Consider the following 14,636-nt stretch of genomic DNA (forward strand, 5'->3'; position numbering starts at 1 on the left):
ACCGCCCCCTCACAGCTCCCAGTAGTCTGGACCGCCCCCTCACAGCTCCCAGTAGTCTGGACCGCCCCCTCACAGCTCCCAGTAGTCTGGACCGCCCCCTCACAGCTCCCAGTAGTCCGGACCGCCCCAGCATAGCCATCATTAGTCTGAACTGCCCCCTCACTGCATGTCAGTAGTCCAGACCGCCCCCTCACAGCTCCCAGTAGTCTGGACCGCCCCCTCACAGCTCCCAGTAGTCTGGACCGCCCCCTCACAGCTCCCAGTAGTCTGGACCGCCCCCTCACAGCTCCCAGTAGTCTGGACCGCCCCCTCACAGCTCCCAGTAGTCTGGACCGCCCCCTCACAGCTCCCAGTAGTCTGGACCGCCCCCTCACAGCTCCCAGTAGTCTGGACCGCCCCCTCACAGCTCCCAGTAGTCTGGACCGCCCCCTCACAGCTCCCAGTAGTCTGGACCGCCCCCTCACAGCTCCCAGTAGTCTGGACCGCCCCCTCACAGCTCCCAGTAGTCTGGACCGCCCCCTCACAGCTCCCAGTAGTCTGGACCGCCCCCTCACAGCTCCCAGTAGTCTGGACCGCCCCCTCACAGGACTGCCCCACTGCATGTCAGTAGTCCAGACCGCCCCCTCACAGCTCCCAGTAGTCTGGACCGCCCCCTCACAGCTCCCAGTAGTCTGGACCGCCCCCTCACAGCTCCCAGTAGTCTGGACCGCCCCCTCACAGCTCCCAGTAGTCTGGACCGCCCCCTCACAGCTCCCAGTAGTCTGGACCGCCCCCTCACAGCTCCCAGTAGTCTGGACCGCCCCCTCACAGCTCCCAGTACTCTGGACCGCCCCCTCACAGCTCCCAGTACTCTGAACCGCCCCCTCACAGCTCCCAGTACTCTGAACCGCCCCCTCACAGCTCCCAGTAGTCTGGACCGCCCCCTCACAGATCCCAGTAGTCTAGGCCACCCCAGCATAGCCGTCATTAGTCTCAACTGCCCCCTCACTGCATTTCAGTAGTTCAGACCACCCTCTCAAAGCCATGAGAAGGCAAATAGTGGACAGCCCAGATGACACAATCAGACTGTGTGCAGCTGCTGACTAATAAAACCATCTGCTTGTTTTTAGGTATAGCAGACATTTTTTGTTTTGCACAAATCTATACTCTTCTCTCATCCCTATATTTAGAAATATCTGCCCGCAACAATTAGTCACATGTGAAAGGTCCCTGGAAAGTGTCCAGTGTCTGTGAGATGATCGTGTGACTGCCCCCTACTGTCTGTCTGTAAGACGGTTCTTTCATGCTGGTGTGCAGGTCAGTAGGGTACATCTGAGAAGACATCAGGAGGACACCATGGACAGCACACAGATGAAGGCTATAACCACCTACAAAGATGTGCAACTCTTCAGACCTGCCTCTCCTCTACCAACCTACAAGCAGATACTTCCAAAGTTCTTCTGCTCCAAGCACTAGATGAAGGTGACCCTCATAACGTAGCACAGAGCCCCATAATCACTGTATAATGGCTCCATGGTTAGCACTGCTATCTTACAGCCTTGGGGCTTGAATGTGACCAAGGACAACATCTACATTGGGTTTCTTTGCTCTATATCTTTCTTCCACATTCCCCAAAACATACAGTACAGATAGGTTAATTGGGTTTCTATGAAATGAACCCTTCTGTGCCTACTCCGGAGATGGAGAAATTAGACTTTAAGCATCATGGTGACAATCTCTCAGGTAAGTCCCATAACGGTGAATGGAGAGAGCGCTGCACAAGTACGGCCACCTCTGCATTCACTAGCGCTCAGCAATTTCGGGACTCCCATGCCATGCATGTTCTCTATTCATTTCTGGGGTCCCATTCTGGAGATTAAAGTGGGTCCCAGACGTGGGGCCCGCACCTATCTGGCATTGATGGCTCAATCCCACGTCTCAGATGGGAATATCCCTTTAAGGCCTGGTTCACACCTGAGCGTTTTACAGCGCGTTCCTACGCGCCACATTTCATTGGACACCTCAGTGTAGACATGGCTGTTTTTCATTGGACGCATCTGCGGTCAATCGCAAGAACATGCGTACGACGCGCGTTTCCTATTTAAAAAGAGCGCTGTAATACGCCCCAAAAACGTCCAACAAAAACGCACATAAAACACGCGTATCAATTACGCTCAAGTGTGAACCCAGGCTAAGGCTGAGTGAGTCATTAGGGCCCATTCACACGACCGTGGCATTTTGCGGTCCCGAAAACACAGTTGTCAATGGGGCCTCCCAGGGACATCTGAATCCAATGAGGGATGATCTACTGGATTCACCCATCGTCTGCTCTGGAGTTAAATATACAACTTTCATCGCCTATGGGGGCTCAGGCTTAGGCCAGAGGTTGTCAAGGCGTGAAGGTACTTGTAGTTCTACAACAGCTATAAATGGTTATCGGAGCAGAGCCTGTAAATATCCGTGATGCCGAATACAATGATCTCTTGTTACTTTCCATCGTACGCAATAAGCGCTCCCATCAAGCAGCGGGTCAATTAGCGCCACCGTCGCATTAAGAAAGTAATCCACTTCATTATCACAGCCGGAAACGCCCGTCTACAGTTCTTAATCTCAGACATAATAGTAATTAATGAGCATTATCATGAAGTCCTTTACCTGCAGCTCACTTCTAGGGTCCCTGCCCAGAAAATGGTATATTTACATGCACGTCTGCTGTTTCAGGACCCCACGTTGCGCTCTGTTTGTTCTGCACAAATCCACTCGAGGCTCCGCGCCGACTATTCTTTAGACAGAACCAGAAATCGTGTTAAACTAACGTTCTGCGTCTGATGTTTTTCCACCCAATGACTTCACGGTTTGTTCTCCCATAAAGTGAAACGCTAAAGGGGTTTTCCAATCAGTGGGGGGTCCGAAACCTGTCACTGACAACGATCAGCTGCTTTCGCCGGCCGCTGGAAACAAAACAGTGGATGGAGTCAGAAGCAGGAGGCTCCATCCACTCTGTAGTGGCCGTGCCGGGTTACTGCAGCTCAGCCGCCATTTACTGGAACGGAACTGCAGTACCCCACACCCCCAATCATGAAAAGAACGGCCCATGTCGCCCATGTAAACAGAGAAGTGGTCTGTCTATGGCAGGCATGTCCAAACTGCGGCCCTCCAGCTGTTCCAAAACGACAACTCCCAGCATGCCTGGATAGCTTACAGCTATTAAGGCATGCTGGGAGTTGTAGTTTTGCAACAGCTGGAGGGCCGCAGTTTGGACATGCCTGGTCTATGGGATCGACAACTGAGCACAGCTACCTCGTCATTCCTCCAGACTTTGGATGGACTGCAGCTCCATTTAAATGGAGGGGCATCGGTCTGTTCTGAAGACTGGAGGGGGTCCCAGGTGTTAAAATATTTTTCCAAGATTTTAATACTGGGACCACCGGCGATCAGCTGTTTGAGAAGGCACCAGCACTCCTTCTGGCAGTTTACCAAGCACAGCGCCGTACATTGTATAGTGGCTGTGCTTGGTATGCCTCTCGGCCCCATTCACTTCAATGGGGCCGAGCTGCGCCTAGGCCACGTGACCGATGAACGTGTCATCACTGATCTAGGACACAGGAGCGCCGGTGCCTTCTCAAACAGCTGACCGGCAGGGGTCCCTGTTGTCGGACCGCCACTGATCAGATACTCCTCTGGATAGGTCATCAGTATTAAAGTCTTGTAAAACCCATTTAAGCGTTGCTTATTGGAAAACCCTTTTAAAGGGGTTGTCCGGGTTCAGAGCTGAACCCGGACGTACCTCCATTTTCACCCAGGCTGCCCCTCTGACTTGAGCATCAGAGCAGTTCATGCTCCGATGCTCTCCTTTGCGCTGCGCTAAATCGCGCAGGGCAAAGGCTCTTTTGTTTACAGTAACACACTGCCGGGAGAAGGCGTCCGCCCCGGCAGTGTGTTCAGTGACGTCACCGGCTCTGATGGGCGGGCTTAAGTGCTGCCCTAGCCGTTTTACTGGTTAGAGCAGCGCTAAAGCCCGCCCATCAGTGCCAGTGACATCACCGGGCTCCCTGAGCAGCCGGAAGAAGAGGCTTCAGCGCTCCTGCAAGGGACCCGGGACGTCACCGAGTCTAAGAAAACTTCACTTCCGGCAAAGAATTTCCTATAGAAAAACGGGGCTTCAGAAACATGTGGAAAAGGTAGGACATGGATGTATGTTATGTGTATGTCTGTCTTGTACTAATAGAAAAAAGTCCCCAATTCCGGACAACCCCTTTAAGTGAATGCCCCCGCATACTGCGGCGGTTGTGTCTTTGATGCCATTTTCGGTGCAGTTATAAACAACCCAGACAGCACAGTCACTAAGAGCCTACAAAAAAACCTTTAGAAGTCACAGATATGGCTCCTCATCATTAAGATGCTCCTATTTGCTGCTGAGTCTGGATTTCTTCATAAAGGGCTTGTCTGAAGCTCAACATTTCATTAATGTTTTTATACAACAACATCTCCTCGATGGAAACCCTCCTGGCATCTCCAAGATCTGCTGCTGACTTGCTGTTCATCGCCTTCAGCATCTCCACGGCGGCCCAGACAGATTCCTCCATCGTTGCATAGCAGGGGAAAATACGGGCGTTCCATAAACTCAAAGACTTTTGGTCGCCAGAGAAAAGCTCTTCGGAAACTTGGATGCCCCAGAGCTCCAGAGGCTGAACAAGGTTTCTTCCAAATATCTGAAGCGAGTTCAGATCAGACAAGGAACCAACGTTCTTCTTCAAGTTATCCTCAATGCCAAACAAGATGGTTGCATACATTACTTGGCCATCAATCATCAGACTTAATGAACTCACGAAAGATTTGTCTGGGATGACACATCTAATACTTATGCATGAGCAGCTGATAACACAGTATTCCCCCACGGACACATCAGGGCCCAGCTTGGAATATTCAATGACTGTGTGAGGTGAAACTTTGCATTTTGCATCTAATAGGCTTTGAATGACGCAGGCCTTTGGACTAAGATTTTCATCTTGATCCGGCACGATGCTAGAAACTTTTGACTGTAATCCAAGTTCTGCCTGGAGGGAAGTATCAGACGTGTAATGATATAAGTATTCCTGCAAAGTCCCGATGTGATAGAATTTGGAGTTATTTAAGACGATGACAGTGAATTCCGTTCCTCTAAGGAGAAAATAGATTTTCCGTCTCACTTCCGCGAGCTGGGATTCGATTTTTGAGACGTTGGCCGTGTTTTCTGTGTAGTCCAATGTTGCGTCGGGCCCCAGGGCTTGCAAAAAATCCCCGTAGGCATCTATTTCACAGTTAATGACCCCTAATTCTTCAAAGAACCCCAGTAACACCTTCACGGTGCCATGATCCATGTAATACAGACTGTCGGTGTAAACCACTTCTGACGTGGAGACTACTGGTTGGGTCATCGAAAGGCCAGGTCTCTTTGGGTTCTGGGCGACGGCCCCTGCCTCGTGCATTCTGTCAATGCTGGGCTTGTGTAGGTAGGATCTGCACGTTCGATATTGTAAATCTTTATATTCAGACTTGGACTTTTCCAGCACAAACACCCCGTGTGTCGTCCCTATTTCCAGAGGTGACGGGTGAGCGAGAGCTGTGATCCCCGGTCTATCGAACGTGACGGCCGCCTCCCCGCTGCTGTAGAGTTCTATGTCGTCTGCGCAGGTGACCAATACACCAGGATTCATATTGGAGGGGAAATCTATGTAAATGGCCAGTTTCACATCTAGCATTTGGTAAACGGGGTCACCGAACGGTAAGGCTGTAAAAATTTTGCCCACAGCGCTTGCATTTGGTAATCGTTGACTGTAGCCGCCTATATTAAGAAAAAAAGGAATAATCATATCTAACTGAAGTAGAAATATACAGGTAACTATACTAAGCATTTCAAACATGCCAGACTAGTTGATTAATTTTTTTTTTCAGTAAATTTTTCAGTAAATCTAAAATAAAACTTTGCAAAGGGTCTTCATTAATGAGTGTCCATGGTATCAGACAGAAAAAAAATATTCTGTGCAGTGTAATCCTGCGGTCTTGCAGTCTCATACTTTCAAAAGGAGGGAGCAGAACTGCAGGATCAGACTACACAGTGCTTGTTTGTAGTCTGTAACCATGGAGATGCATAGTCTGCATGGAAATTGTAGAACCAACAGGATAGGAAATGTTTAATTTAGATTTACGTGAAGGCTAAATTATCTTTTAGATAGATTTTAGGCAGATATTTCTTTACCGTTAGGACCCTATGGACAATCAGGTTAGTGCTATGATAATCCCGCATAGGATTTGGATTAATGGTGCTGGAGTGAGGGAATCTTACCAGGTAAAAGGCATTTAAGAATCACTGACAAGATGGCTTCGAGGAGAAATCTGATTACTACATATATCAATGATCAATACACAGATCTGACATAAGCATGAAAATGGGGCGACCACCACATTTACCGAAAAGAAGGCTTCCCCATAAGCATAGAAAAGAGTTCTATACTGTAAGAGCACTGGTGACACTAAGGGACTCGGGTAATTCATTTAAATTAATTGGGGTTTGGATATGTGACACGTTATCGGAGGTATCTGCCTGGGGTGGGATTTATTCTGATCCTATTCACCAGACAGGATTTTTTTTCTCGTAGTGGTTGGTTTTTAACCTTCGTGTGGATGCAATATTGCAAACCTAATGTCTGAGGAAACTAATCCCCAATTACTGTATTTACATCTGGAAATCAATGCTGGTGTACGGGGATGGATGATCAGCATTACGATCATTCTTTCCCATACATTTTCATTGTTCTTGAGCAGCAAACCCCTATTTACACAGGGCAGTGCCCTGCCGACGGACAAGGTTTTTTAGTGTTACAGGAAAGATGCCGAAAGATCACACGACTAAGGCTAATTTCACACTCGTATTTGGTGCGGATCCCTCATGGATTTGCACAAATGCTTCCAACCGCAAGCATCTGTTCAGAACGGATCCGTTTGTATTATCTGTAACATAGCCAAAACGGATCCGTCTTGAACACCATTGAAAGTCAATGGGGGACGGATCCGTTTTCTATTGTGCCAGATTGCGTCAGTGAAAACGGATCCGTCCCCATTGACTTAAATTGTGTGTCAGGACGGATCCGTTTGCCTCTGCATCGTCAGGCGGACACCAAAACGTTGCAAGCAGCCTCCAGGAGCGGAATGGAGAAGAACGGAGGCAAACTGATGCATTCTGAGCAGATCCTTTTCCATTCAGAATGCATTAGGGCAAAACTGATCCGTTTTTGGATCGCGTGTGAGAGCCCTGAACGGTTTTCACTAACGGAAACCAAAACGCCAGTGTGAAAGTAGCCTAAGGGTGAACTGCCTGTCTGATCAGGCAAACTGTATGCAAACGGATGTAATTTTTTCTGACTGATCAGGCATTTTTCAGACTGATCAGGATCCTGATCAGTCTGAAAAATGCCTGATCAGTCTGAAAAATGCATTGCAATACCGGATCCGTTTTTACGGTGTCATCAGGCAAAACAGATCCGGTATTTATTTTTTTCACATTTTTAAAGGTCTGCGCATGCGCAGACCTGAATACCAGATCCATCAATTTGAGTGCGGATCCGGCACTAATACATTCCTATGGAAAAAAATGCCGGATCCGGCATTCGGGCAAGTGTTTGTTTTTTTGGGCCGGAGATAAAACCGTAGCATGCTGCGATATTATCTCCGTCCTGAACAGTCAAAAAGCCTGAACTGATGCATCCTGAACAGACTGCTCTCCATTCAGAATGCAGGGGGATAAAACTGATCAGTTTGTTTCCGGTATTAAGCCCCTAGGACGGAACTCGGTGCCGGAAAAGAAAAACGCATGTGTGAAAGAGCCTTAACAAATGTTTTTTTTCATTTGTCGGGTGGTTGGCGGCACTTTTACAAAGGCCAATTATTAGGAACAAACATTCCATAATTGACCCGATCCAGTAAAAGGATCCTTACTTGTTAAAGGGGTTGTCTCATTAAGACAATCCACAGGATAAGTGTCTGATTAGCAGAGGACTGCTGGGGGTCCTGCCTATTAGTGGGGGTCCTGCCAATCATGACAATGGGGGCCCGTTTTCCCTGTCTGAAAGGAGCAGCAGACACTCATGTCACTAAGAGACTGTCCGAGAGTGCCCGTGCCCCATCGAGCTGAAAAATGCAGCGCGCATTCATGACCGCTATTGCATTCACATACCTGTGATCGGTGGGTCTCCAGCGGTCGGGCCCCCCGCCAATCAGACACTCATCCGCTATCGGCAGAGGTATAAGCCAAGTCTGAATATGAAGCCCTTAGCAGAGATTGACCCCAACAGAGACCATTAGACAAACTCTCCTTGACACGGGGAAGGATGTTCAGATAATTGAAAATCATTATGAGACCCATTCAATTTAAGGGCATTGATTATGTTTAATTAGTTAAAACAAGATTGCTGGAGATTACCTATTGACTAAAGGAAAAAAAAAAAACGTGTATCCCAGGCCGGCGAACTATTCCTTGTATAATGAGAAAACCAAAGAAACGCTGTGATTGACAAACCTACAAACCGACCTGCATGGATCAGGATCACCGTATAGGAGTCCAATTCACTGGGATACAGCTGCTGCAGGCAGCGCAGGGCGTACAGGGTCGAGCCGCCGTTCCCTTCATTCACAAAAACAAAATGCAGAAATTCTAGGTTAGAACATTTCCAGAGCTGACAACGACCTAAATAAATACATCAGAGATGAGAGACAATACTGCACGCGTGAATCTTGTGGCAAATCCGCGCGCACACGTGATTCTGCATGCAGATTGTGTTCCCGATTCCCTGCGGACTTCATCCTATACACCTCAGGGGTGAAACTGAGGAGAGAACTCGTTTCAGTGTAGAAGGTTTCAGCTACGTGTTCTTCTATTGCACTGGAATTGGCTGCTGATCTGCGATATAAATCCACACAGTGTGAACCTGCAGGCAGAAAAACGCCCATTGCGGCTCCAATGTCTAAAAGTAACGCTATATAATATTCTTACTATATAACCCCTTAAAGGGATTCTGACACCAACATCATCTCAAGAAAACCAGCTGACCTGAGCGATGCCCCCTTGTCAGCTGAGTTTATGGTGTTGGTCCCATCTCGCATTGCTGAGAAAAATTTGCTTTTGAAGAATATACAATGAGACCCTAAGTGCAACGAGGGCAGTGCCTTTGCACCTTGTAGCACCCAGAGGCTCCGATCTCTCTCTTGCAGGCTGCGCCCTCACCACTTTGACTGACAGGGTCAGGCAGTGAAGACGTAATCACGCCTGGCCCCAAAGTTTCGCCCCTGCATGTTGGCTTCAGTCTTTGGCGCAGGCACAGAATTTATCGGCAGGGTGCTTCTGCACTGCGCCTGCTCCAAACACTGGAGCCGACACGCAGGCAAGAGACTTCAGGACCAGGCATGATTATGTCTTCACTACCTGGCCCTGCCAGTCAATGTGGTGGGGGTGTGGCCTGCAAGACAGTGATTTAAGCCTCTGGGTGCAACGGCACTGCCCTCGTTGCACTTAGGGTCTCACTGTATATTATCAAAAAGAGAATTTCTCAGAATGGCGGGCTCATAGTGAGAGGGGACCAACACCATTAAACTCAGCTGAGAGGTGCTCAGCCAGTTTTATGAAGATACATTTGGTGACAGATTCACTTTAAAAGGTATCTGTCAGCTCCGAAACATCCCCCCTGTACAGTTATTAGGTCATTTATTTAAGGTGGAAAAAGTTCTGAAATGATTTATCTTTGTCTCATTTTTTTTTTACCATCACAGAAACCTGACATTTTAACAGGGGCGTGTAGACTTTTTATATCCACTGTATGTGTGCACATAACACAGAGACAAGAGGCGCTGTTTCCTTGCGCGGTGTGCGCGCCGAGCCGGCCTGCAGTGACGTGCTCATGCCGGGGGGAGGATTCGGTGACAGTTCATTAAGCGGCAGCACCCGGTGGGGGCACGCAGCAGTTATTTGGGAAGTCAAGTGTTGTGGAGAGAAGATTAGAGGGGACGACGCCGGTTTGTTTCTCTAACTAACAATAAGGCTCAGGCGCGTCAGGATATTTATAGGCTCAGATCAGACGCTAATTGGCAACCCGTGTGCACAGCGGCAGACACAAAGCCACAGAAGGAAGCGCTGCTCCGGGCTTAAGACTACCAATTACAAAAATAGCTGAAGAGCTCACCTATTTTTGGTCCCGGTGGATCAGAGAAAACGTGATAACGAACTTGGAGAGGAAGTTCTTTCCTGGCCACTTTATCAGCTATCTGCCGCTGATAAGCCCGCTCCTGGTTTTTGTCGGCCGCTGTAATGACAACCACGTCCCAGAATTCCCCAGCCTGCACGTCTCTACCTGGACGGGGGGGGAAGAAAGAAGGAGAATCAGAACACGAGCCTGGCCTATTACAGCTGGAAGCATAATCCTGAGGATGTCAAGAGGGAACGAGTCCCAAGATGCCTCCATATGGGTCTCCTGCAGGACCTGATCAGTGCAGAAGCACCTCCTAAGCGGGGGAGACAAACAGAATGAAATTGTGCCCATTCAGATGAGACCTTAGGGCTCGTTCACACGACCGTTGGTGTCCCGTTCCCGTATTGCGGACCGCATTTGCAGATCCGCAATACACGGGCTCCGTTCTGTTGTCATTTCGCATCACGGATGCGGACCCATTCATTTCAATAAGTCTGCAAATCCGGAGATGCGAAACGGAAGCACGGAACGGAACACTACGGAGTGCTTTCTGGGGTTCCGTTCCGTGCCTCCGCACCGCAAAAAGATAGAACATGCTCTATCTTTTTGCGGAACAGAGGGATTGCGGACCCATTCAAGTGAATGGGTCTGCGATCCCCATGCGTCTGCCCCACGGAAGGTGCCCGTGCATTGCAAACTGCAATCGGGACACCAACGATCGTGTGAACAAGCCCTAATACAGACCTATTTTTGCCTCCATATCACAGCTGGCACAAAATCCCAAATAGCGGCAATACAGACCCGTGTGATGCTGTCCATGGTGGGGTGTTACCATTACACCTAGAGGCTCTGCTCTCTCTGCAACTGCCGCGCCCTCTGCGCTTTGATTAACAGAACCAGATGTGATCACGTTTACACTGCCTGGCCCTGTTAGGCCCCTTTCACACGGGCGAAATTTCCGCGCGGTTGCAATGCACGAGGTGAACGCATTGCGCCCGCACTGAATCCGGACCCATTCATTTCTATGGGGCTGTGCACATGAGCTGTGATTTTCACGCATCACTTATGCGTTGCATGAAAATTGCAGCGTGCTCTATATTGTGCGTTTATCACGCAACGCAGGCCCCATAGAAGTGAATGGGGCTGCGTGAAAATCACAAGCATCCGCAAGCAACTGAGGATGCGGTGCGATTGTCACAGATGGTTGCTAGGAGACGATCAGGATGGGGACCTGATCATTAAGGGAAAATAATATCATTCTTAATACAAAATACTAAGTAACATAGGGATGAGGGGTTAAAAAAATAAAAAAAATTAACTCACCTCATCCACTTGTTCGCGCAGCCCGGCTTCTCTTCTGTCTTCATCTTTGCTGTGCAGTAGGACGTCACTGCGCTCATCACATGGTCCATCACATGATCCATCCCCATGGTGATGGATCATGTGATGGACCATGTGATGAGCGTAGTGATGTCATCAAAGGTCCTGAAAAAGAGAAGAAAGAAGAGAAGCTGGCTGCGTGAAAAAGTGGATGAGGCGAGTTAAATATTATTTTTTTTAACCCCTCCAGCCCTATTGTACTATGCATTCTGTATTAAATGAATGGTTCAGGGCTCTCACAAGCGGCCCCAAACGGATAAGTTTTGCCCTAATGCATTCTGAATGGAAAAGGATCCGCTCAGAATGCATCAGTTTGCCTCCGTTCCGTCTCCATTTTGCTCTGGAGGCTGTTTTACTGTCCGTCTGACGAAACTGAGCCAAACGGATCCGTCCTGACACACAATGCAAGTCAATGGGGACGGATCAGTTTTCTCTGACACAATAGAAAACGGATCCGTCCCCCTTTGACTTTCAATGGTGTTCAAGACCGTCTTGGTTATGTTAAAGATAATACAAATGGATCCGTTCAGAATCGTATGCGGGCGGTTGTATTATCGGAACGGATCCGTCTGTGCAGATCCATGACGGAGTGTGAAAGTAGCCTTACAGATGAGACATTTACCTGTCCACAGGGTGTAGCAGATCAGTGGGGGTCCGACTGCTGGGACCCCTACAGATCTGCCTAAGGCCTCACATGCACACGAACGTATATTCTTTCCATGTCCGTTCCGTTTTTTTTGCGGACCGTATACGGAAGCATTTATTTCAATGGGTCCGCAAAAAAAAGAAAGTTATTCCGTGTGCATTCCGTTTCCGTATGCCTGTTCTGCCAAAAAACAGAACATGTCCTACTATTGTCCGCATTACAGACAAGGATAGTACTGTTCTATTTGGGGCCATCTGTCCGGTTCCTGCAAAATACGGAATGCACACGGACATCATCCGTATTTTTTGTGGATCCATATTTTGCAGACCGCAAAATACAGACGGTCGTGTGCATGAGGCCTAAAGGAAAGTTCACGTCACCGTTTTCATTTTCTGTTGTTCTGAATAATCAAAAGAACAGAAAATCCTATGAACTGCTTTTTTTTCCTAGTCTAAAAAAACGGATCTCTGACGGAAATGACTCAAACGGATGCCAAACGTGCAGAACTCATGCACAGGATCTGTATGTACGGATCAGAAGAATGGAAAATTAAACGGTGATGTGAACTCGGCTTTATATGGACCCCACAGACATCCCCTCCGGCTTAATACAGAGTGCCGCCATATCGGCTCTGTGCATGCAGCTTTACCATGTATATGAGACCTCAGTCATGTCTATTTCTGGAAACGCTGCGCGTAGAGACCAGCGATTAGTTCCACCCACGGCTCAGTACAGAGCACCCCCTTGTGTTGCTATGAATCCATCATTAATTGCGAGCCGCTGTCATTACCGCAGTCCCCGAACTGCAATCTCAGGCTCTGTTCACACATTCAGGATTCTGCAACAAAACCCGCTAACGTTCCACCGCTGTGCAAGCGAATAGGGCTTTTCAGATGTTTGTCTGAGCTGAGGAAATGTAAAAAAAAAAAGTGAGTAGAATATTGAATGGGTTCATTCTTTCACGGATTTCACGAAGACAAGCAGCGGATTAGCAGCAGTGAACGGATTAAATCCTCGTGCAGATCGGCGGGCGTCCCAGGGGCAGATCCGCTGCAGAAATCCGGAAACGTTAGCCCTGTGCATCCTCTCGGAAACGTTAGATCTGTCGGGTTAGGTCGTGTTCACATCTCCGTTTTGGAGATCCGGTAGACTGATCCAGCGCAAATGGCGTCTGACGGCCGGACAAAAAAAATAAAACATTTTGCATGTGATGTTTTTTGTCTGTCCGAAAACCGCCATTTATGCTGGAAATTGGGCGCCGATGAAGGAGAGGATCCGGCAATGCTGCTCTGTGCCGGACCAGTCTGCCAGGTCTCCGAATGGGAACGAGGCCTTGAGGTGGCTGGTGTCCCCCTTTACCTACCTGGCCCAGGTTGTACATTCTTTGTCCAATCGTCCACCCAGCTTTTCCTGAACCAGATAACTATAAGATATTCCAGTGCAGAATCGTCACCATGCGGTCCTCCGGTATGACCCCTGTCAGGTAATACACCGGCGTCCGGTGACATGGTGACTCCTGTTGGACCTGCAGGGGGCGCCACCACTTACGACAACTGCAGACGTTGCCGACACGTGAGCCACTTCCTACAGGTCTTCTTTCCGCGTGTCCGTAGTCCTAGAGAAAGGGCGTGTCCTTAATGCCCACAGCAATAAATAAGGGCGCAAGTGTCCGTTCAGGATGAGCGCTAATTGGTTGCTATGGGCAACACGGACGCTCATCTCCTGGGACAAGTTTCCGCGCTTCTATGACACGTTGAGTTGAAGCAGACGGTACACTAAACACGGTGACCTCAAGAAACGTCCCTAAAACTGCATGGTGTGACTGAAGTCAAGTAACTGACCACCATAGTAAACAGGTAATTATCCTCTTCACCACAGAGACCTTACAGAAATGATAATATACTGCAGAATTAAAATGAGGAAGTCAAGTACTACGACCCCCAGCATTGCTAGAAGAGGCTGCAGACATATAGGAGGGGGCAGATATCAGGTGGGCGCCATGCCTGTACCTCTGAGGGCGCTGTACCGTGCCAGCCTACGCCGGGTCTCCCCCTGCAGACTGTCAGCTCCTCGGTCACACATCCTGGCTGGGCAGAAACAGGTAGATACAAGTCACAAGCTCAGCGACCTCTGACGTCACCTACACGTCAACTCCGCAGCGGCCATGTTTGATAAGGGCACGGCCCGAAGACGTTCTATTCACTTACTGCAGTTAGTCTGTGACGTCACCCAGTGGGCGGGACTAGGGCTGTGTGCGTGGAAGGGGGGGATCCCAGGTGCGTTATATGTGGGATATGCCATAATATAAACCATTTACTATTTATCACACGGAGTACTCAGAGACCCCATAACACAGTGCCAGCCTCAGATACCCCATAACACAACGCCAGCCTCAGATATCCCATAACACAGTG

The 14,636-nt window shown here is 48.9% G+C and overlaps 1 protein-coding gene across 1 annotated transcript; it reads right to left on the reverse strand.

The window, feature by feature from the left end:
- Positions 1 to 3,533: 3,533 nt before the first annotated feature.
- FPGT (fucose-1-phosphate guanylyltransferase) lies at positions 3,534 to 14,355 on the reverse strand. The gene is made up of 4 exons (XM_044300380.1): positions 14,232 to 14,355; positions 10,191 to 10,358; positions 8,546 to 8,638; positions 3,534 to 5,803 (listed from the first exon to the last, which is right to left on the reverse strand). The coding sequence occupies exons 1-4, from the start codon at positions 14,302 to 14,304 to the stop codon at positions 4,374 to 4,376; spliced, it is 1,764 nt and encodes a 587-aa protein (XP_044156315.1). The 5' UTR covers positions 14,305 to 14,355; the 3' UTR covers positions 3,534 to 4,373.
- Positions 14,356 to 14,636: the final 281 nt, after the last annotated feature.

Source organism: Bufo gargarizans, chromosome 7 (assembly GCF_014858855.1).
Source record: "Bufo gargarizans isolate SCDJY-AF-19 chromosome 7, ASM1485885v1, whole genome shotgun sequence".
Taxonomy (NCBI): Eukaryota; Metazoa; Chordata; class Amphibia; order Anura; family Bufonidae; genus Bufo; species Bufo gargarizans.